The sequence below is a fragment of the Physeter macrocephalus genome, chromosome 1, assembly GCF_002837175.3.
Source record: "Physeter macrocephalus isolate SW-GA chromosome 1, ASM283717v5, whole genome shotgun sequence".
Taxonomy (NCBI): Eukaryota; Metazoa; Chordata; class Mammalia; order Artiodactyla; family Physeteridae; genus Physeter; species Physeter macrocephalus.
This window is the reverse complement of record NC_041214.2, coordinates 65,519,442-65,541,687: the sequence shown is the minus strand read 5'-3', so window position 1 is coordinate 65,541,687 and position 22,246 is coordinate 65,519,442. Positions and strand designations below refer to the sequence as shown.

Below are 22,246 nucleotides of genomic sequence, written 5' to 3'. Positions count from 1 at the left end.
AACTCACAGATTACCGGGAAAGACACAAACACAAGTAAATGGAGTACAATGTATTAAATACATGCAGAGCACAGTGAAGCTGTAGTACCACATGTAGTACCAGCGGTACCAAATACCGTGGGGAGTATCCCAGTTGATGGGACAGAAATCAGGGCAGCCTGCCCAGAGGAAGCAACTCCTGAAAGGCGTCATCTGAGCCTGAAAGCCCAGTTAACCTGTGACACCTGATAGCCAGTAGGCTGTAATGCCTGACTGATTTCGCTCTAGAATGGCTCTAGTATCCATCCTCTCCTTGCCACACCTGATGCCACCGCCCCAACTCTGATTCCCACAGCCTCTCACCAGCCCTACAATAACAGATGCCAGACACTTGTCTCCCTGGGTCCATGCCCTTCTCACTGCAATGCACCTGCCGGCTGTTTGATCCTTCTGAAAGTACAGTCCTGATTATAAGAAACATAACTTCTTTGCTCATAAACTCTCAATGGCAACCTGCTCCTTACCGGATCAAGTGCAGCCTCCCCAACCCAGCATCAACACCCTATGCTTCTGCAAGTGCCCTACTGCGCCCGTGGTCCAGCACATCTCATGTTTTTAGGTTTAGTCAAACTCAACTATGTGCCCTGAGGTATGTCTGGATCCTTCTGTTAAAAAGCCTCAGTATTTGAAACACATGAAGAATCAAGGTTTTCCAATTCAGCTAGAAAACACTCCAAAGAACCTTGGCTCTCTAAACTCAGATGAAAGGCTGAATCAACATTTTGAATTTTTCACTTGAATTTCAAAGCATCTGGCAAAATCAAACTTAAAACCTCACAATATCACTACTCCCACCAACGTTTTTCCTTGCCATTATGCTTTGGACTTATTTTACTCAGCTAATATTTACGTACCTTTTTGAAATTTACCTGGAAAAATACTCTGAATTACTGAGGTTTTCAAAAATTATTATTATTACATTTACACAGGTAAAGGGAAATTACCCAAAGAAAACTGTTCTGCAGCCTTAGCGGGTGGGGGTAGGGGTACCCCCTGGAAATTGGGATGAATACCTAATTGCATCCAGAATATCTAAATGAAGAAGACATTTTGGTGGATGATGACTAAACAGAAGACTGCTGTTTTATATTTTCATGCTCCATTAATAACAACACTATTTCACAGTTTATGAGTAATCCGCAATGGAAAGGGGCCCTTTTGCTTACCTACTGTGTGGTAAAAGAAAAGCATGTTTGAAATACTTAAAAAAGCCCCATTTACGCTGAGAAATCCAGAAGACATACCTGTGGCTTCTCTATTCCCGAAAGAATGTCTTGCACCCTCTTTACTTCCAACTCATACTCTGCGTGGCAAAAAGAGGAAAAAAGAAAAACAGTTAATGCCATTAGAAGTCAGTAAGGTTGTCAAGTTCCTTTCCCAAGCCTTTAACAAGGGTTATCATGAAGTCAGCTGCCTGTTACCATGAACTTTTGGTACCACAAACATGATAATGAAAATCAGGAATGGGGATGTCTTTGGGGTAGGGATTTCACTGTGGTTGTGTTAACTTTCCACTATTATTGGTTTACCTAGTCACAACGCTGACCAGATTAACACTGAATTCTACCTAATAATTCAACAGGCAACAGGGAATAGAGACCCCTAAGGAGGAGACAGGGGAGACCAGTGCAATGAGAAGCTGAGAGCAATGAAGAGATGAGGTTGAAGACAGAGGCCGGTTCATGAAGGGCTGTGAGTTCAGATTTTTTAATTCCTTTTAATTCAAGTTTTATTCTAAGTTTGATGACCAACCACTAGAGTGTTAAGTGGAGGGACTGACATACTATTGAGTTTGAAAAGATCTGTTTGGTGTCTGCATGAATAATGGATATATAGAAGCTAAGAGTGACAGCAGAAAGACCAGTCAGTACATTGCTACACTGGTCCAGGTGAAGGATGGAGCTAGCCGGCCTGGGCTGGGGGTGGTAGTAAAGATGCTAAAAACAGGTCTGGTTTTGGAGGTATAGGTGCTGAAGGGTTGGATATGATGGGCAAGGATGAGGGAATGAGAAGAGTCAAGGCTAATTCCTCGTTTGGGGCTTAATCAACTGAAAGGATGATGGAGTTTTTTAATAAGATGGGGAGATGGGCAAGTTTTGGGGTGCAGCAAGAATTGCTTTCGAGATGAAACAGGAAATGTACTTGGAACAGGGAGCATGGGGTGGGAAGGATGTGTAAAAATCGGATAAATTTAATATGTTTTGCTAAAAGAAACATCTGACTTTCATGACCTGCTTGATGGAATCTAATTTTGAGTCTACAGATTTATTTAACTGTTCAACCAGTTTATGAGCTATATACCTAGAGATATTATGATTACCAAGACATGTCCTTGACCTCAAGATATTTCAAGTCTGGGGGGGTGAGGGTGGGGGAAGGAATGGAAGCAAACAGGAGATTACAAAGTGACAGGCGCCGTGGTAAAGGCCCTCTAAGAGAGACCACTCTAGAAGCTTCCTAGGAACCAACACCCAGCTGAGTCCTGTGGGTAAGCAGGCATTTGGAGGTGAAGGGGGAAGTGGACTAGGGGTGAGAGCAGGTTAGTAAGCCCAGCCCTTCACAGGCCGTTCATTCACAATGTTCAGGTCTAATTTCCAAGAATCCTACACCTCAGCCCTCACCCCTTGCCCCGGCCTCCCTCTTGTCACTGTCGTACCCTACTTAGCTCCTTCCCAGCAGCCATCAGAATTGGACATTAATTCTCCTGTCTAACTGTTCACTCGCTTATTACTCTTCTTTCCTACCAAAATATAAGCTTCAGGAAGGCAGAGACACTAGAGGTTCAGAGCAGATACATTTTCTGTCAATAACCAGATAGTAAATATTTTAAATTTTGTGGGTCACGTAGAGGCCTCTGTCACACAGTCTTCTTTGTTTCTCTAGGCACTTAAAAGTGTAAGCCCCAGCTTAGTGTGTGAGGGACACAAGAAAGAGGCCACAGGGAAGGCTGCAGCTCCTGGCCCTGCTCACCACTCAGCCCAGAGCGCCTGCACAGTTCCTGCAGACTCACAGCTCGATACGTACTTGCTGACTCAGTCAATAAACCAAGCGTACGTAAAAAATAACAAGAACTTCTAGTTGGCTCCACCCTGAACTTCAAAAGGATTGGTTCTTCGTTCTTTCCCACTGCATTCTGCCTAGTAGAACATGTTTACTTTTATTTTGGTGAGAAAAAGAAAGGGGCTGGTGGCAATATCATATTTTTAAAAACTGCAACAAAAAGAAAACTCACATTCAAAAGACTTAATGTTCCAAGCTCATTTATAATCATGTATTCGTGTTAAGATACAGATAACGGACTATACTCATAAGTCAAACATACCCTCACATTTTCTGGGAACTCCTACTAAGTCAACTGTAAATACTATGTATCTCAGAAGTTAGTTGTCAGTAAAAAACACATAAGCACAGTTGCAATAAATGAACTGGTTCACTTGTTAAAAACAATACTTTCTGAATCACTGGTTATTCCAGAGTTTGAAGCACCCTATGGTTTCAAACACTCACAGAGATACATTCAAACACTAGATACATTCAACCTGCCAGCTGAAGGAGGTCTTTATTGCCTTCTGCCATGACTGACATTTAAAGTGTCTTAGAAAGACAAGAAGCCAGACCCTATCCTTGAGGTAATAAAAGTTTAGACTAGAACAGAGATGATCGCCTATCCAACAAAGAAAGAAGAGAAGAATTGAAGAGCTCTCCAAAGGAAGAATCCTCCGGACTATTACTAGACATACGGCATGAAAGAAAGGAGAGTTGAAAAAAAAATTTGAAGACCTCCTCCCCACAGCCAGCTTTCAAACACACATGGATGAGAGAAGAAATGGCTATGCTTTTGACAGAAGAAAGAAAAATGGGAAAGGAGGTTGAATTAGAAGGGGTGGGGGGGAGGGAATCTGCTTAAAACTGAAAAAAATGGGTTTCAGGTAAGAGCCAGACATACAAGTGAAAGGCTCTGACTGAGATTAAAAACAACTAAACAAGGCTTCCCTAGTGGCGCAGTGGTTAAGAATCCGCCTGCCAATGCAGGGGACACGGGCTTGATCCCTGGTCCAGGAAGATCCCACATGCTGCAGAGCAACTAAGCCCGTGCGCCACAACTACTGAGCCTGCGCTCTAGAGCCTGCGAGCCACAACTACTGAGCCCGTGTACCTAGAGCCCGTGCTCCACAACAAGAGGAGCCACCGCAATGAGAAGCCCCCGCACCACAACCAAGAGTAGCCCCCGCTCGCCACAACTAGAGAAAGCCCACGTGCAGCAACAAAGACCCAACGCAGCCAAAAATCAATAAAAATAAATAAAATTAAAACAAAAACCGAAAAAAACCCAACTAAACAACTTCCAAACAGAGGTCAGGACTTGCCTTGTCTGTCTCACTGTAATAACGAAAGCTGCTATTTTCTGAGCACCTAGACATGTGCTGGTGAGGCACCATCACCTTGCTGATTTTTACAGCCTCCTTGGCAAGATTGACATTCTCTGCTCCATTTTACAGCAGGAGGCAGGGCTGCAGTCTACTCTGCACATCACAGTTTCGTGTCCAGTTCGGAGCACAATATTTGCAAGGTGTCTTTGTTGACCGAGGAATGACGCTGAGGGACAAACGAGGAGGTTTCCCCAGGACCACAAGTCTAGTACATGTCCCAGAGCAAGTAGAGCCTCTGGCTGCATCATGACGAACTAGGAGTCATGAGGGAGAGCGAGAGGGAGGGGCAGAGGCCTGGGACTGGCGGGGTGTTTGCCCTGAGGTGGACAGGAGAAAGGGGGTGGCAGCAGAGACCCCTTAAGTCCCAGGAGACGGTTTGTGCTGTTGGGTTTCTTTCTTAAACTCTGAAAAAGCTGTCAAATGAAAAGAGCAAAGGCATTTGGATCTGGGGACAAGGCATGTGAGGAAAGGAAGAACAAGAAAAAGTAGGCCATGAATGGAGCCAAATAAACAAAGGATTCTGCAAAGATCAAAAATAAAGAGGGCAGGGCCTGAGGAGGAAACGCTGTGACAGGACAGTCACTACCCTATTATATCAAGAGAAATGTGGTATCAAAGCCAGACTGGATTCCTTCTTTCTTTCAAGGTTCTGAATTGTGAATACGGAAAAAGAAGAGGAAAATGCATTCACACCACATTTATTTAACGCTTTTCCATTTGTGCTACCGCAGACTAAGAGAAAAAAAGCAAATAAATGCCAGGCACACAATTTGCACAAACAAGAGCAAAAATAAAATTTGTTTAACTGAGCTAAAGTGGAAGTTACTTACCACATATAAAATAAACTCTTGTGTGAAAGCTAACTTTCTGGTATGAAAACGCCAACATTCACAATTCTACTACCTAAATAACTGAGTTAACTCAGACCTTGGCCTACCTCTCCCTAAGCCAGATTTAACTGTGTCTCGGAGTAGTCTATGAATTATTGCCCTTTCCATAAAACAGATACCAGCTCTACAGAGTACGTTTCACAGTTGGATCAGGCTTCTGCCTGCTCATGTGCTTTCTTTTTCTCAGTCTCTGTCTCTGTCCCTCTCTCACAGACACACCATGAGTGTGTGCAAAGGAGAAAAAAATTAGAAAGCTAACTAATCCCCTCACAAAAATTAACAAAACAAGAAAGAACAGTTCTGGTGATTTGCCGTTAGGATACCTTTTATATCGAATTTAAAAAGAAACTACCTCTTGTTTTTGTCCTCCCCTGACCCCCAATAGTTTGGTGTGTGCCAACTGAACAAGAGATTGTCCAGAAGAGGAAGAAATGCAAGCTGTAGGGCAAGGTGCTCTTTCTTCACTATCAGGGCTGCCTTCCTCCCTCTGGTTTTGCAGCAAGTAAATTTATCCAGAGGCAAATCTTATAAGCATAAGCCAAATTTCTTTCTTCCCACATTGAAGCTGCCATGAGGTGAGCAATCAAATTAAAACCACTTTTCCACCTGCTTCAATTTTGTTTGTGACCATGGCTGAAGTGGACAGACATGACAACCCACCTTTTACATCACCACCTCAATATGTGGAAGTCTTTTCCCTGCGGTGAAGACTCTGATCAGTAAAAAAAGGATTACAGGGCGCTTTCAGGACAGCTTTCCAAACAGAGGGGGGCAGGGAGCATTTTATTTTGTAGATATAGACACATTGGGGGTAGGGAATTTCTTGAAAAGGGATTAAGATGGAAGCCTCTTGTTTAAACATGCCCCAACTCAGGTGAAAACTACCCTATTTGGACATGCCAAAAAAAAAAGGAAGGAGAGATTCAGTTCAGCAACTTATACCCTTCTTCCCTCCTAAACGCACATCTCCACCCAAGAAAATAGAGCATTTTTAGCACAGGGAAGGTTAAAATAAAAATACACTAGCAAAGCAAATATATTTTTTTGAAAAAGGACAAAAAAACCCACAAAAACCCCCACGCACGTAGACGGAATATGTGTCACGTGAAATTTAAACTTTCCACAAATAATGGTTTTCATGTTTGCTCCAAAAAGAACTGTAAGTTCACACTGTCTGTATAACTGTAAGGCCTAAACTAATTAAAATATCCCACTTCATAAACACAACTTACTTCTTTGGCTTGTTTCACTGTTTTCCTTCTTAGAAAAGAAACAGAGCTAGATACTTAGCTGCTAGCTATAGAATGTATTTATGGTTGTGACAGCAGCCCCTTCATTCCAATGAAATGACATCAGCATTATTTCTCTGTAACCCTTCTGTCTAGTTCTCATCCACAGGGTTCATTTACAGATATGCCCAGCATAACATAATATGCTTTCTCAGCTTTGCCAAGGAGCTGACTTAGCTACTCTCTTTAAAAATTATATATAATAAACTAAGGGTGTGGAAAATACACGACTTCTGGTCGTGCCCATTTTTAAGGTAAGAGGCTTAAAATCAATAGCAAACCCTCAACATAAGAACTAAACGAACAGAAATAAACAGTACTTTTGGATGAAAAAGAAAAAAAGCGGCTCAATAATAGGGACAAACTGGATATCTAGACAATGCCTACTAATGCTGATGAGAATAAATGAAGGTAAAGGAAAGACAGTTTACGAATGCTTGCTGAATTTGCTTTTCAAATCAGAAAAATATATCTGCTATCTTCATTTTTAAAATATTACTAATCCTGGGGAAAAAAGAGGAATCAATAATTGCATACGAAAGTTAGATTAACCACCTAACAATCTCCATTTAGTGATTATGATCCACAGTTAGCGGTGTTAAATACAAACATTAAAAATGTATAAGGGCTTCCCTGGTGGCGCAGCGGTTGCGCGTCCACCTGCCGATGCAGGGGAACCGGGTTCGCGCCCCGGTCTGGGAGGATCCCACATGCCGCGGAGTGGCTGGGCCCGTGAGCCATGGCCGCTGAGCCTGCGCGTCCGGAGCCTGTCCTCCGCAACGGGAGAGGCCACAGCAGAGGGAGGCCCGCATACCACAAAAAAAAAAAAAAAAAAAATGTATAAAACCACAAGGAATAAATTCGCATAATATAAAGACAATGCAGTTAATCCCCAAAGACAAATATGCCAGAAATACCTTCAGATATCAATCATCCTGATACTAAAATGCAAAGACAAACATCTTTCTAGCCATTTAGCTGGTTAAGTGGTTATACTATTTGAAATCCTGAAAGACAGACAAGGGAATACCAGACTCTCAACAGTGAAAAGAAAGCAGCAGGTAGGCGAACATACATTGTGGGAAGTTGCCTTCCAGTCTAGGAAAATATTTTCAAGAGCAACATGGGTTCCAGACAGATTCTGGAACCTTAGAGAAAGCAGAAGAGGAGAGATGAATTCCTTTTGCAGCTGGAGTGGCCAGTTGGATAGGAGGGAAGGCCAGAGAATGTAAATGGGACAAGGGAGGCTGATTTCCTCTGAGCTTTTGTTGCTATTTCTGGAATTCAGAAGAAAGAGTGATCTTCTGTCCTAGCCCAAGATCTGAGCAAAGCCCTACTAGGAACATTCATATTAGTTTATCCATAGGCAAAATGGGTCCCATTTGGGCAAAAGCTGTACTACACTTTAGTTAATAAGATACAAAAGTGTGAGGTCTGTCTGGGCTTTAATGAAAAGCGAAAGCACCAGATCCGTTACCCTTGCTGAATCCATCCCAGGTCTCAGTCTCTCTCTCAGCCTCCTCCTGTGATGCCAACTAAATTGGATTCTATCTAAAATACTAGGAGAGTCTATGCTCACGTCTGTCAAATTCTCTAAGAAAAATTCTGTTTACTTCACAAGGCAAAAATCATATAGACACATGGAACTGCACAGAAGCAGCTAGCATTTTTAAAAACAGCAAATTATATAGGGATGAAAACCCCACAAAAATGGATAAAGTATGAGGTAGATATGCTTGCCTGGCAAGCCTGACTCTAGCACTAGACCTATTCTTTCCTTCCCTCTGCATGTTTGAACTGTGTCACTGGCTAACTGAACCCTAACCTGTGCCAGATATAGCTCTTTTATTTTGGGGGAAGGCTCAGCTCCATGATTACCCAGAAAGACCCGGTACCCTCCCTGGGTGTGTAACAGGAAAGCAATCGCTTAAACACAGGATAGAACAACTTACAAAGGTAATTAAAGTTTATACCCTACTTTCTGCACTGGCATCTATAAACGTTTCCACAAAATGTTTTTTCATTAAGGTTTGGCATGTCACATTGAAAATTTTTCAAGTAGCTTATTCAATACTTTTGTAAGACTGTTCAACTGATTTTGCAAGGCAGAATCCAGACAGCACAATTTTGTAACACATTACATCTGAAAGAGAATTTTAATATTTATACCACCTATCGAGCAAGTTCTGAACAGTTTTTACACCCACATTTTAAAATTTGATGTCTCACATGACGAAGTTATATGCACTTGGGGATGAGGACAGGATTCAGTCTATGGCCAAAGAACCCAGTGAAGCTCATCAGCTAATATAGGAATCAAATCCAGTACTAACTTCATGTGCTAGGGCTCTAAATAATTCACCAGAGTTCTGACATATGGAAATAGCATTACTATTCATGGTACAACCTACCTAAGCCAGGAAATCAACAAATGCATATAGTCACCTGGCAGGTAATGTCAATGAGTAAAAGATGGTGGACATATCAGGCAAAAGGGAAGGGTAAAGACTGTGGAAAACAGAAAATGCCTTCACCCTATCTAAAGGAGGCAGCTGCTATGTAACCAATCAATTATTGCCAAGCAGGATCTCAGGAGTCTCAGGTTGACAGACTGCCATTTTTCCAGAGAATGTGGAAATGAAAAATTTTCTGTGAAATTTCCTGATTTGTAAAAATATATATTTTGAAACATTTTTAATCTATAGAAAAGTGAAGGAACAGTATTATGAGCAGCCATATGCCCTTCACCTACACTGACCAATTATTAACATTTTGCTATACTTGTATGTTCACATTTTCTCTCTCTATACACACACACATACACACATTTTTTTCAGAACTATTTGAATTATTAATCTTATGACAGTTCACCCCAAAAACTTCAGCATGTATTTCCTAAAAACAAGGACCTTCTTGTTGATGTGATGATGTAACCACAACATCACACCAAGAGACTTAACACTGACAGAATAAAATCTAATCTATATTACATGTTCGAATTTCCCCAGTCATTCCAATGTCTTTAATGTTCCCTCCCAACCCCTAGTCCAGGGTCCAATCAAGGAACATGTGTGGCATTAGTCTCCTCTAATCTAGAATTAAAATCTCCTATATTTTTTGTCTTGCTAAAGTTAACATTTTTGAAGTGTCCAGACCAATTTTCTTTCTTTCTTTTTTTTTTAAATTAATGTATTTTTATTTTTGGCTGCATTGGGTCTTGGTTGCTGCACACGGGCTTTCTCTAGTTGCAGCAAGCAGGCTCCTCATTGCAGTGGCTTCTCTTTGTTGCAGAGCACAGGCTCTAGGTGCACGGGCTTCAGTAGTTGCAGCATGCGGGCTCTAGAGCGCAGGCTCAGTAGTTGTGGCGCACGGGCTTAGTTGCTCCAAGGCATGTGGGATCTTCCCAGACCAGGGATCGAACCCATGTCCCCCGCGCTGGCAGGCGGATTCTTAACCACTGCGCCACCAGGGAAGTTCCCAGACCAGTTTTCTTATAACGTATACAGCTATCTGGATTGTGTGACTATTTCCTGATAATTAGATTCAGGCTAAAAATGTTTATCAAGAGCTCTGTATGGATGTACTTCCCATTCCATCACTTAAGGAAGCACACAGTGCCAATTTGAACCTTCTGGTGATACTCAGCACTTTGATCACTTAGTTCTAGTATTATGTGACATACTTCCCTGTTGTTAAGGCACCCTCTTCCCCTTTCACCTGATGGCTAGAGTAAACACTAATATCTTTGTCAGAAGATATTACTATATTGATACTTGTAAGATGGTGATATTCCTAATTCTATCATTCCTTCTATGTTAATTAGTTCCCTCTCCCACATTAATTATCTATGAAGTCATGGATTATTTTTTCCACTCAATAAAACTTGTCATACTCTTTGCCATCATTCTTTTGAATGGTAAAACTGTCTCAAATATAGCCAGTAGGAGACTCTTCAAGCTGTTTTCTGTGCCCCTTTGTTCATTTCCTTCAGACTTCTGTTTGGAACACCTGTTAAATATTCTGGTTTAAGATCACTTGGCCAACTGTGCGAAAATGTGCAGACTGCAGGTGACAGAATTTATTAGCATTAAGTAGAATTTATCCAAAAGTTTTGGATTTGTCAAAAGCCACCACTACTTAAGAACTTTCTTATTTAAATGTGACTAGGAAGGAAAAAAAACCCATCTATTTCTCGTTTCTGTATCTTTTAGAAATTAAAGTTAAAACAAACCAATAACCCAAAGAACCATCCTAAATGACATTTTAAAATACAGCAAACTTGAGCTCTAGAAACTCAAACATGAATCATGGTAAACTTTGAGTAGAAAAACATAGAATACATTTGGCTCTTCCTGGATTATATAATTTCTGCTCTCAATTTCATCTGGCCATGTTTTATTTCTTGTTCTTCCTAATCAACATTTCCTTTAAAACACAGATACTCAAAAGAGACAGCACCATCTGCCCCTATCCAGAAAAGAAAATGGACTGTATTCTAAGCGCATCAAACTGAGAAAAAAAACTAAAATGAAAAGTTAGATTGGGCCAGCGAGCAGAAAACATCTACATGGAGAATGCTATCTATGAGAAATTTTTCTCCAGAATTGGGATCATTTTGAGGGCAAGAAGCCGTCTGCTCTTAAAGGTTTTCCTTTTGTTCTCCAAAACATGTATAATAGAGCAGACATCCCACAAATCTAAGGTCAATGCGAAAGAAGTCTTAAGTTGTTTACAAGCAAACTAAAGTCATATGGCACTGATCTTGCTATCTCATTCTAAGTCTTTTATAAAATGAAATTATTTGGAATTAAACATTTTCAGTTTTCTGTATAAAATAAAGGACTCTCTTGAGCCACGCAGATGACATCTCTGTTGTCCAAATGGGCTGCCCTTGTTGTTCAAAACAGGAAAGTCATGGGCTTATTAATAATGTGTTCTGCATGTATATTTAAAAATCAGTTAAAAGGTCTGAGAACTGGAATATTACATTTATACCCCAAACCAGCTCAATAAATGGCACACTTTACCAGCCACATTTTAAAGTCTGCAGATGATAAATCATGCTCACCTGGGCTCCATATCCTAACAGCTGAGGTATGTAACTCCTGGACTACAGTGAGCTCATCAGGCTCCCAGGGAAAACCCATGAGCAGAAGTAGCCATTTGGGTCATGTATCAAACTGGACAAGAAATAAAAATGCTCAAGATGAAAATATAAAAGATAGCACAGAATAAAAAAACCCAGAAGAGATGACAAACAAGAGAAAAGAAAAAGAGGGGCAGCAAAAGAGGAATGAGTGACAGAGATAAAAAGATTTCAAATATGGCTCTCAGCAATTACATTGACAATTTTTTATCCAGCTGATTTTAAAATAATTTCCTAGAGCTTATAGTGATAAAATTTCTATTCCAAGACATCAAAATGTAAAAGGTTAATTTGTGAGAAGCCTTTTAGTTACCCAAGGGTGAAAGGACAGTACAGAGTCTATCCCTTCCCTCCTGGTCCAGCTCACTCTTCTCATCCTTCATGCCTCTGCTGAGCGAGCAATTCTTCCAGGCAGTGTTGCCTTTATCACCCACCACCTGCAATGGTCCTCTCTGTAGGATCTCCCCTAACATCCCATCCCCCTCTCCATATTGAAGTATATATCCCACTCCATGTTCTTGTTCACAGTACAGTTGACCCTTGAATAATGTGGGGATTAGCAGGGCCGACCTTTCCTTTAGTTGAAAATGCATGTATAACTTATAGTCGTCCCTCCATACATGCAGTTCCTCCATCAACGCAGATTCAAGCAACCACAGATCATGTAGTACTAGAGTATTTATAGTATTTACTACTGAAAAAAATCCGGACCTGAGAAGTTCAAACCCATGTTGTTCAAAGGTCAACTGTATAGCTTCCGCTTCTCCAAAAATGGCAAGGGTAAGCTTCATGAGTACAGGAATCACATCACTGCTCTGTGTCATTGATCCCCCAGTACCTAGTACCTGCACAGGAGTATGTCTTGAATGTATGACTGAACAAATGGTCAGAGACCACTTACGCACAATTGCACCTACTGTGCTTTTATTCTCTGAATATTTAGAAACAAGCACATGACAGACGTCATGGTGGAGATAGTTAAAAGGGATGACATCTTGATAGATCACGATATTACATCAAATAACACATTATGATAAACCTGTGTCAAAGATCTACATACATCTCCATTTTTGCATAGGAATTCAGTATGAACATACTAAATTAATTCAGTAAGAATCCTAAATTTGATGCAGATTAGAAATATTTCAACAGCCAAAGCTAACAGTCTGCCTGGCAAAAAAAAAAAAACCCCTCAATAAAGCCATCACGCTTGCTGTGATGATAAAAATGCAACTGAGCACGTTAACTAATTAAGCAATTGAGAATTCCTGGATCTCACTCTGGATAGTATCCTGAAGAAGAATGGAGCATTTTACCTCCTAGTGGTAACCTCTTAATCTGCTACATACTAATCTCATTTCAGAAAATTAAATCAGAATGCACAAAGTTGTTTTTAGAGGCTAAAATGCCTTGGTTTTGTTTAGCCAAGTTAGTTGTTTTCCAGCTTCCCTGTTCCACAATAGTTTTTTTGTGTGTACAAATCATGCATCTCTAAAGAACCATTTGAGATGACTCTATTATGCCTATTTACCGATTAATTACTCAGCCAAATAGGAAAGTCTGACCTGCAAAAGTATTTGCAAGTCTCCCTTTTTGCAATCTTAATGCATGCTTCCAACTGGCCTGACTACCCTTTCTCCTTTCTGCCTTGGAGTATGTGACTGTCTGGTTGCCCTTCTTCCCATAATTAACAGTCCTCCAATTGCAATCCCAGTGAAAGAAAAACTTGGCATTCTCCACTGAGTGATCTCCTTCTTTGCATTGCCCTCTATCCCAGGCCCACAAAGTCACACTTGGAGTTTACTGTGCACTCGGTCTTCATGGCTTACTACCTATAGTAAGCAGTCTAGCAGTTAGACACTTTGAGTAAAACACTGCCATTGGCTCAAAACTTCCAAGCAAGAGTCTATTTACCCTCTAGCAAAGGACTAACTTAGAATGCTTTGACCCTGCTGGCAACAGCAATTCAACTCACCCATTCCTGCGAAGCTTTCCTAATAACTTCCCAAACAACACTCTACAAGAGTCAAACAAAAAGATGCCCTAAGAGATAGTAACCAGAATGGTGTATATGGTGTATACAACAGTTCCATCTTATTCCTCCAGAGTAAAAGATGTATTTTTTCACTCACAAATTCACCATATGGAACGAAAACACAGTTGGGTATTAAGTTTTAGGTTTTAAAGAAGGAAAGTGCGGTTTTATTCCTATCAATGTGCCCACCAGAATAAAATTGTACTAGAATATTTTGAATACACAAAGCAATCTGAAGAATTATAAACTACAATATATCACTTATAATTAGATAGCCCTCTGTAATGTATTGTTATGGGCTGAACTGTATTCCTCTCAAAATCCATATATTGAAGTCTTAACCCCAAGTACCTCAGATTTTACTGTATTTGGAGATAGTGTCTTTACGAGGTAATTAAGTTAAAATAAGGTCATTATGGTGGACCCTATGTGACTAATGTCTTTATAAGAGGAGGAAACTTAGATACAGACACATACAGAGGGAAGATGATGTGAAGACAAAGGGAAAAATCAGCCATCCACAAGCCAAGGAGAGAAACCTGGAACAAATCCTTCCCTCATGGTCCTCAGAAGGAATCAACCTTGCAGACGCTTTGATCTCAGATTTCTAGCCTCCAGAAACTATGAGAAAGTTAAGTATCTGTTACTTAAGCCACCCAGTTTGTGGTACTTTGTTATGGCAGCCCTAGTAATCTAATAAGTGTATCATATATGAAAATATTCAGTATTATTATACCCATTTACTAGATATGGATCCTACAAACTAGGAATTTTCAGAATTTGGTCAATATCACACAAGGCAAATCTAGAAGAACCCAGTATTAACCCCAGGTCTTCTAATTCTTGGCCTAATTCTTTTTCTTCTTAGGGGGCCTCCAAAACCTCCTTTCACCCTGCCATCCCCTCCACCTAAGGGAACAACGGAAGGGTAGGGAGAACAATTTTACTTATGATAGATGTACAAATCTATCAGCTTGAAGGGATTGCTAAACTACTTGGTTCAGTACAAAATAATTACAGTGGAAGTTAAAATATGTTTATACTACTTGTTTTATAAGAGGTCATATCCAATTATAGAAGGCCAATTTAGAAGTCCAAAAAAGAAGTGACTGAAAATCATTTGAAAAGCTGATCCAAGAAAAGACCACTTCCTATGACAATTCTACTATTTCGTGCCAATGCATCAGTAACACAATATGCTCTCCCCTTTCTCCCCACGTATAGAAATATATCATTCAGGATGTTTTGAGGCTAGAATACTATTATGCAGTAATTGCTTCCAAAACACATGTTACAATATTTTTGCAGCTGACTGTGGCTTTACAGAAGCAGCACATACTGGCTCCAAAAGAACAGAGACTATGACGGACCATAAACTACAGCTGTTTGCTGTGCGGCACCACCTGAAATATCTGTGTGTTGTTTTCTTCCCAACCAGCTAGTACAGAGTGTATCCAGACTACTCACTTATTTATGGCTCCAGCTGTTTTTCTGTATTTTCAGACATTCTGCAATGGCTTGAGTGAAGCAGTCATTTTTCTGAAGTCTTTCAGTAAGGATAAAGAACTGCTAAGAGTATAGTGGGTACTAATTCTGTCCTTAGATAAAGTAACAGCCATTAAGGTATAAATTAATATCTTTAAATTAGTAGAATAAAGGTCCTAGTTTGACCTTCTTAACAGTTACTGAGCAGAAGCCTCACAAACACTTTCCTTTGTGTAGGAGACACCAATCTACCAGGAAGGGCAGGAAAGTGAGTTTCTGGGGAGCTTACAGTTGCTCTATGCACATACAAGACGCCCATATAACAATGAGCCAGAACAAAGCGGGAGGAGGACATGGGGAAAGCAGGGCAGTGGGCTGTGATTAGGCGGTACAGCAGTTGAAGGCGGCTGGTCCAGGTGACTTGTCTGACTGCATAACAAAAGAATTTCTAACGAAAGGGACACAGAAAAAGAGCTGCAGAAACTGATTGGCAAGTTTCTTTAAGCCGCAAGCGGATGAACTGTTTAGCTGTAATTACTGTGAACTAGTCTTCATCATAATGGAATTATACTATATTATTAGTGTTATTGTGAACTAGTCTTCATGTCTACATTTTGAATGAAATTACAAGTCTTATTCTCTCCTCCCTATCTACTGAGCTTCTCATAGTACATTATTAAATAGTGGTTACTGAAATGCAACTGAGTAAGAAACTGCATGACCAGAATTATAAATGCTTCCATCTAAGTGAGTGACCTATGAAGGCTCATCATTTACAACAATTAAAGTATCACACTGACTAGGGTTATATTCCAGCAGGATAAAGCAAAATGAACTAGAGAAAAAGCAAATAGGTTTTGTGCAGATTTGGCTTTAAAGCTACCTAAGATTGTGAAATTATAAGCATTCCATCTGGTCACCAGCTGTGGTCTCTAATCCTCTTTAATAACTTCAGCTTGCACGACTCCATGAGAACCCAGGCGTCTTCCAAATTTCACTTTACATTAGTTGCCAGGATTGATTTTTAGACACCAGCCTCCAGTGAAAGCGGCATAAAGTTGATTTCGCTGGCAGGTGTTAATTTTCAGAAGAGTGAAATAAAGTGGGAAGAGAGACTGAGAATGGAAAGAAAGAAATTAGGGAGGTTCCAAGATCATCACATTGAGTTTTGAGGGTCCTATGCTCTCTAGCAAAGCCCAAAAGCTCAAATTAAGAATATTCACCTGAAATGTGAAATTAAAAATTTGTTAAAACTTGTCAAAGGCAACATCTAAAAATAAAGATTATATCCAGCTGTCCCTAGAATGAGGTTATGCCTTCTGGAGAAAGTCAGTCCTTTTCCCCACTGCAATCCGTGACTTCTGCCTTTTGGTCACTGGCTAGAGACAGGGTCACAGCACTGTGAACTGTTCCCCACTGTAACAAAGCTCAGCTACTTTTTCCTTAAGGTATCTTTTTTGTTTTTACTAAAGTTGATTTACAATATTATATTAATTTCAGGTGTATAGCATAGTGATTCAGTATTTTTACAGATTATACTCCATTAAAAGTTATTACAAGATAATGGCTATAACTCCCTGTGCTATACATAGTATCCTCGTTGCTTATCTACTTTATACATAGAAGTTTGTATCTCTTAATCCCATACCCCTATCTTGCTCCTCCCCCCTTCCCTCTCCTCACTGGTAGCCATTAGTTTGTTTTCTCTATAAGGTACATAGGGCAGTTTCTAGCTAGGCTCCATACAGGTGGTCACCATAGCTTAATTCAGGAATAGTAAAGGTGTGTTATTAAAGAAAATACCCACATGTTACTAAAGTTGCAAGCAGGTCTCACAGTAATATGTTTTATTACTTTTATAGTCAAATATCTTTCCGACTCCCACCCTCACACAGTTACTGTAGAGAAAGTAAGAGAAGAAATGATTCCTTTCTAACTCAAGCTTGGCAACAACCTGATTTCCAGGCAAACACAGGTTTACAACATCTCCTGTACCATTAGCTCAGACTGCTGAAATTTTTTGAGAAAAGCTGGAATTAGGGGTCTATGCTTAAGCCCAATAGTGATCTGCACCCCAGTGACAATATCACAAGCACTAGGATTTGTTTCCTACTCAGATGTGTTCTACCAGAACAAGCTTATCTTCTAGGCTACAAATCACAAAGGCTTCCTTTCTTAGAATGCAATCTTTAAGGGGCTCTCTAAACCAAGATGACAGAACCCATCCTTGTTGCAAAATGTCAATGTATCAATATCGTCTGGTAGAGAATGCTTTCATATGTGGATAGAATCTCCATTAATAATTCTCAAAGAAGAATCTGTTGTTCTATCTCTCATTCTATTAACATTTAGAAGGTGATGGAACCCCATTTTTATTTCTGGCACAGACCTGAAGCTTACTTAAGAACTCCCTCCTAGAGCATGGTGACCAGTCAAGTTAGCCCTGGCTGGAAGAGCCAAGTGGGAGCAAATAGGCAAACAGTCCCTAGTAATAGTACAAAGTGGTCAAAAAGTCAGGTTTCACGACGTTTCCCAACAATCAGAAAAGAATATTTTCATCTCATCTTTCAACAGAATAAGAGCATACAAAACCATTCTGAGTGCCAGAAGTAATGAGTAATACAAAAGTTATTATACCATTTTTTAAAATGCTCTAATATAAAAGCACTAAGAGGATCAGACTACTAGGGGCTATTGTCTGAAAAACATCCCCAAGCTATGGGAGAAATCAATAGTTTAAAACTAAAGATTGAATCAGATTCCATGTTAAAACCTGTTCTAATATTCCAAAATGCCTTTATTGCCATGCAGTCAAGAGTATCCAAGTGAAGTTTTAATTCCATGAATTACATGAAATTTACATTTATTCAATGTAAATTGGATAGGGGAAAACACAAAGTCCAGATTCTGCCTAAGGGTAAACAAGCTAATGGCAACAGAAATAATACTGGCCTGCCGAAAGTGACTCTGCAACCACCAAAAAAGGCTAATTCTGGCTGAACACAAATGGGGGAAACAGTGGTGAAAGTTTATAACATTTATTCGGTGGGAAGGAAATATAAGACTTCATTTATAGGGAAGTCCTTCATCTGTGAGGATGAAATGAGCTCAGCAAAAAATTCTTACCTGGCAGTTCAGTTCCTCAAAAAACGCTTCTGTGCTCCGTACTGTGCAATTCTGGCATACAAACATGCATGATAACTATCTGGTAACTCTTTCCAACTGCAATATAACTCTGTATTTTAACCCAAGCCTTATAAAATGAAATTTTTAAAATAAAAAATAAATTCAGCAATTCATATTGTCTATAAAAACGTTTGGAAGTCCCTTTGAATGAGCTCTGCACTTGAACCTCTGACAAGCCTAATCTGTTTCCAATACATTCAAGGGGTGAACTGTGGTGGGACAATATAGACAGCATACATATCCATGAACAAACAGGATGAGGTCAGTTAGTGCCACAAAGAACATGATTTAAAGGGTGATATGATGGAGTAGTCTGAGGAGGCCTCTCTGACTGAAGCATTTGGGCTACTCCAGGAAAGATGAGGAGGACCCTACCATACAAAGAGCAAGAGAACTTTGGAGGTGGAGGTAACAGAAAGAGTGAAGGCAGGAAGGGCCTGGCATCTTAGAGGACTGGTAAGGAAGCCTGCGTCCAGGGCACAGGGAACTGGAACAGGGCTGGGAGGAGCTGAGGCAGCAGTCAGCTGACACAGACTTTGTCACCGGGGTAAAGAGTCTGTACTGTATGCTAAGTTAGAAAGGAAAACGTGGAGAGTTTTAACAAGATCACCTGGCTGCTGTGTGGAGAATGAATTGTGAGGGAACAAAGGTTAAAGGAGAGAGACTAGCTCAGGGGACAAAATCTCTATGAAAGCATACAAGTATACACACATTAAAAAGTAAGCACTGATAAGGGAAATCTCTGTACCTTCTCAATTTTGCCATGAACCTAGAACTGCTCTAAAAAAAATTGGTCTTAAAATAAAAACAAGTGCTACAATAATCCTGGAAATTAGAAGGAGAGTCACATTTAATGAGATACAGAAATTTATCACAATAATTTTCTAGATCTAGGTTTTATTACATATTAATATCCAAGAAGAGTTGCAACTCAAGTGACCAAGAACATGTATTTGATGAAATGTCTAATGGAAAAGCATAGGTTTGTACCATACTTGCTCTACAATCTAAAGAATCCAGAACATGAGGTTGTGGATCATGATACACACTCTTCCCTGTAGTCTGAAGCTATCCTTGTTTCAAACACTGCTGATCAGAGATATATTGTAATGTAGACCGTAACATCATTCTAGACAGCAAGTAATACCAAAAGCAGTAAGTCATAGTCTCTACATTTAAGATTTCAATGTATTTCCATGAATGTTGTGACTCACAAAAAAAGCCAAATTCTACTAAATGGAAAACGTATTGCAGTCTCTAGAGCTGTTCTCAAACAGTAAAACAATTTACCAGACATACTTAAACAGTTCTTCCCAAAGCCCTTTATTTCTCTCATTTAAATTGGTTCCAAAAGGAACTGGCAAGGGCATAGTATATGCTGTAAGTGATTGATACTCTTATGGAAAAAACACGTAAATAGCTAAAACTAAAGGCTCATGACTATGGGTACAGTTAAATGGCTTAAATGAGACAGAGTTAATGTTTTAAATTCATTGAAGATAAGACCGGGGAAGCTGTTCAAGAAAGGTAACATGATGTGATCCCCTCCGATTCTTTCTCCCCTCATTAAGGTCCTAGCAATATCACAAGAGTTGATTATATGGCTAAACTAGCACATCTAGTGGCTTGAACATAAGGAAGACTGTGATCCGCATGACTAGTACTTTATCCTCCATATCATGGCCTCTGTACCTGCTGTCTTTTTTTTTTTTTTAATAAATTTATTTATTTATTTTTGGCTGTGCCGGGCCTTTGTTGCCGCACGCGGGCTTTCTTTAGTTGCGGTGAGCAGGGGCTACTCTTCCTTGCGGTGTGCGGGCTTCTCATTGTGGTGGCTTCTCTTGTTGCAGAGCAGGGGCTCTAGGCACGCGGGCTTCAGTAGTTGTGGCACGCGGGCTCAGTACTTGTGGCTGGCGGGCTCTAGAGCGCAGGCTCAGTAGTTGTGGCGCACAGGCTTAGCTGCTCTGCAGCATGTGAGATCTTCCCGGACCAGGGATTGAACCCGTGTCCCCTGCATTGGCAGGCGGATTCTTAACCACTGTGCCACCAGGGAAGTCCCCCTGCTCCCTGCTGTCTTTTTTTCATTTACCTTCTTGGCTGATACTATATAATCCAGCTGAGTTCTCATGTTTGGCTAAAACTTTTTTTTCCCTACTTTTTCTTTCATCTTCACTTACACAACCTGGGCTCTGTACCTCAACTTTATTACTCTCATCAATGAGATATAAACAGATACAGTTCTGACTAATTTGTTCATCCAAGCAATAATTTGCTGATGTTTATACAGTGATATAAACTTAACTTTGATATATATTTCCTATCAAGTTTCACAGAATCACAGAATTCTGTTAGAGGAAAGAATCTTAACTGATTTCAAGTACTATCTTGTATTGTATGTACTTAAAATCTTCTGTGTCTATTTTAGGCATAACACCCACACGAGGGTGAAAAAGGAAATCTTTAAGATGCAAGTTTCATTACACAGGCAATAATTATTAAAAACATAACAAGGCAGATAGGAGGGTTTAGAATTTATCACTCATATGATACCTTGGGGTCCTTATAACTCTTCTTCAAAATTCAACTAATTATTAGACCTCACCTAGATATAGCCATCAAGGAAAGGACACATGTAATCAATCTATAGCATTAGCAATCCAGTCAATATCTAACAAGCATCAGCTTTTATGGAATTTTCTTGGGGGAGTTTTATAATGATTGTTAATCATTATAGAATCATTAGATTCATAAAGAATTAATTATTCTGACAGCCTTCTTAGTCTTACCTCATGCTAGCTGAAAGCTACCTCAGTTTCCTTTTTGAAGAAAATATATGTTCCAAATTAAGATAGGTTCCTTTCACTTCTTTTTGGAAAATGCCATTAACTCTAAAAGGAATTATACAGATCCTTATATTTAACTTCCATTAATATGTCCTGAAAATACGTATCCACCACTTACATGCATATACACGCACATATCCACGTGACAACTCATTCCAATTTCCAGAGTTAATATGAACAATTACAGCATTCAACTTTCTGACTTGCCTCAACCTGCTTAATTAACTGTGCAGAGACATCCCTGATGCAAACTGCTACCATGAAGAGAAGACGCAGCTCTGGTAAGTGATTCTTGGCCTGCGTTATCAGAGACAGATACAGTTATCAGAGACAGACAGAGCTGCTCTTAGACATTTATACTAAACTGTAATACACTGAAAAAGTTGTGGTGGATGCTGAGGAAGGTGAACGAATCCTGCAATCAGACCTAAACACCATGAAGGGTAATGAGCTGGTCCTGACCAGGTTACTACAATGGGGACACTGGAAGCAGCATGGGTTAGGCTGAAAATGGCCCCCAAAGCATATCCATATCCTAATCTCTGGACCCTGTGAATGTTACCTTTCATGGCAAAGTCTTCAGACATGCAATTAAGTTAAGAATTCTGAGATGGGAAGACTATCCTGAATTATCTGAGTGGGCCTTAAATGAAATCACATGTATTCTTATAAGAAGGAAGCAAAGTAAGATTTGACATGCAGAGGACAAAGCAATGTGAAGATGGAGCAGAGAGAGATTTGAAGACGCTGGTCTTCAAGATGGGAGTGATGCAGCCACAAGCAAAGGGAATGATGGCATCCCCTGGCTGGAAGAGATTAAAAAAACCAGATTCTTGGGCTTCCCTGGTGGCGCAGTTGTTGAGAGTCCGCCTGCTGATGCGGGGGACGCGGGTTCGTGCCCCA

The 22,246-nt window shown here is 40.1% G+C and overlaps 1 protein-coding gene across 8 annotated transcripts in view; it reads right to left on the bottom strand.

Moving 5' to 3' along the window:
• Positions 1 to 22,246, bottom strand: part of FNDC3B (fibronectin type III domain containing 3B) — a 386,791-nt gene that overhangs the window by 123,637 nt on the left and 240,908 nt on the right. For all 8 annotated transcript variants that reach the window (XM_055083800.1, XM_055083804.1, XM_055083816.1 and 5 more), the window contains one exon: positions 1,284 to 1,342. In XM_055083800.1, the coding sequence (XP_054939775.1) occupies positions 1,284 to 1,342 (59 nt within the window). The remainder of the gene's footprint in view (positions 1 to 1,283; positions 1,343 to 22,246) is intronic.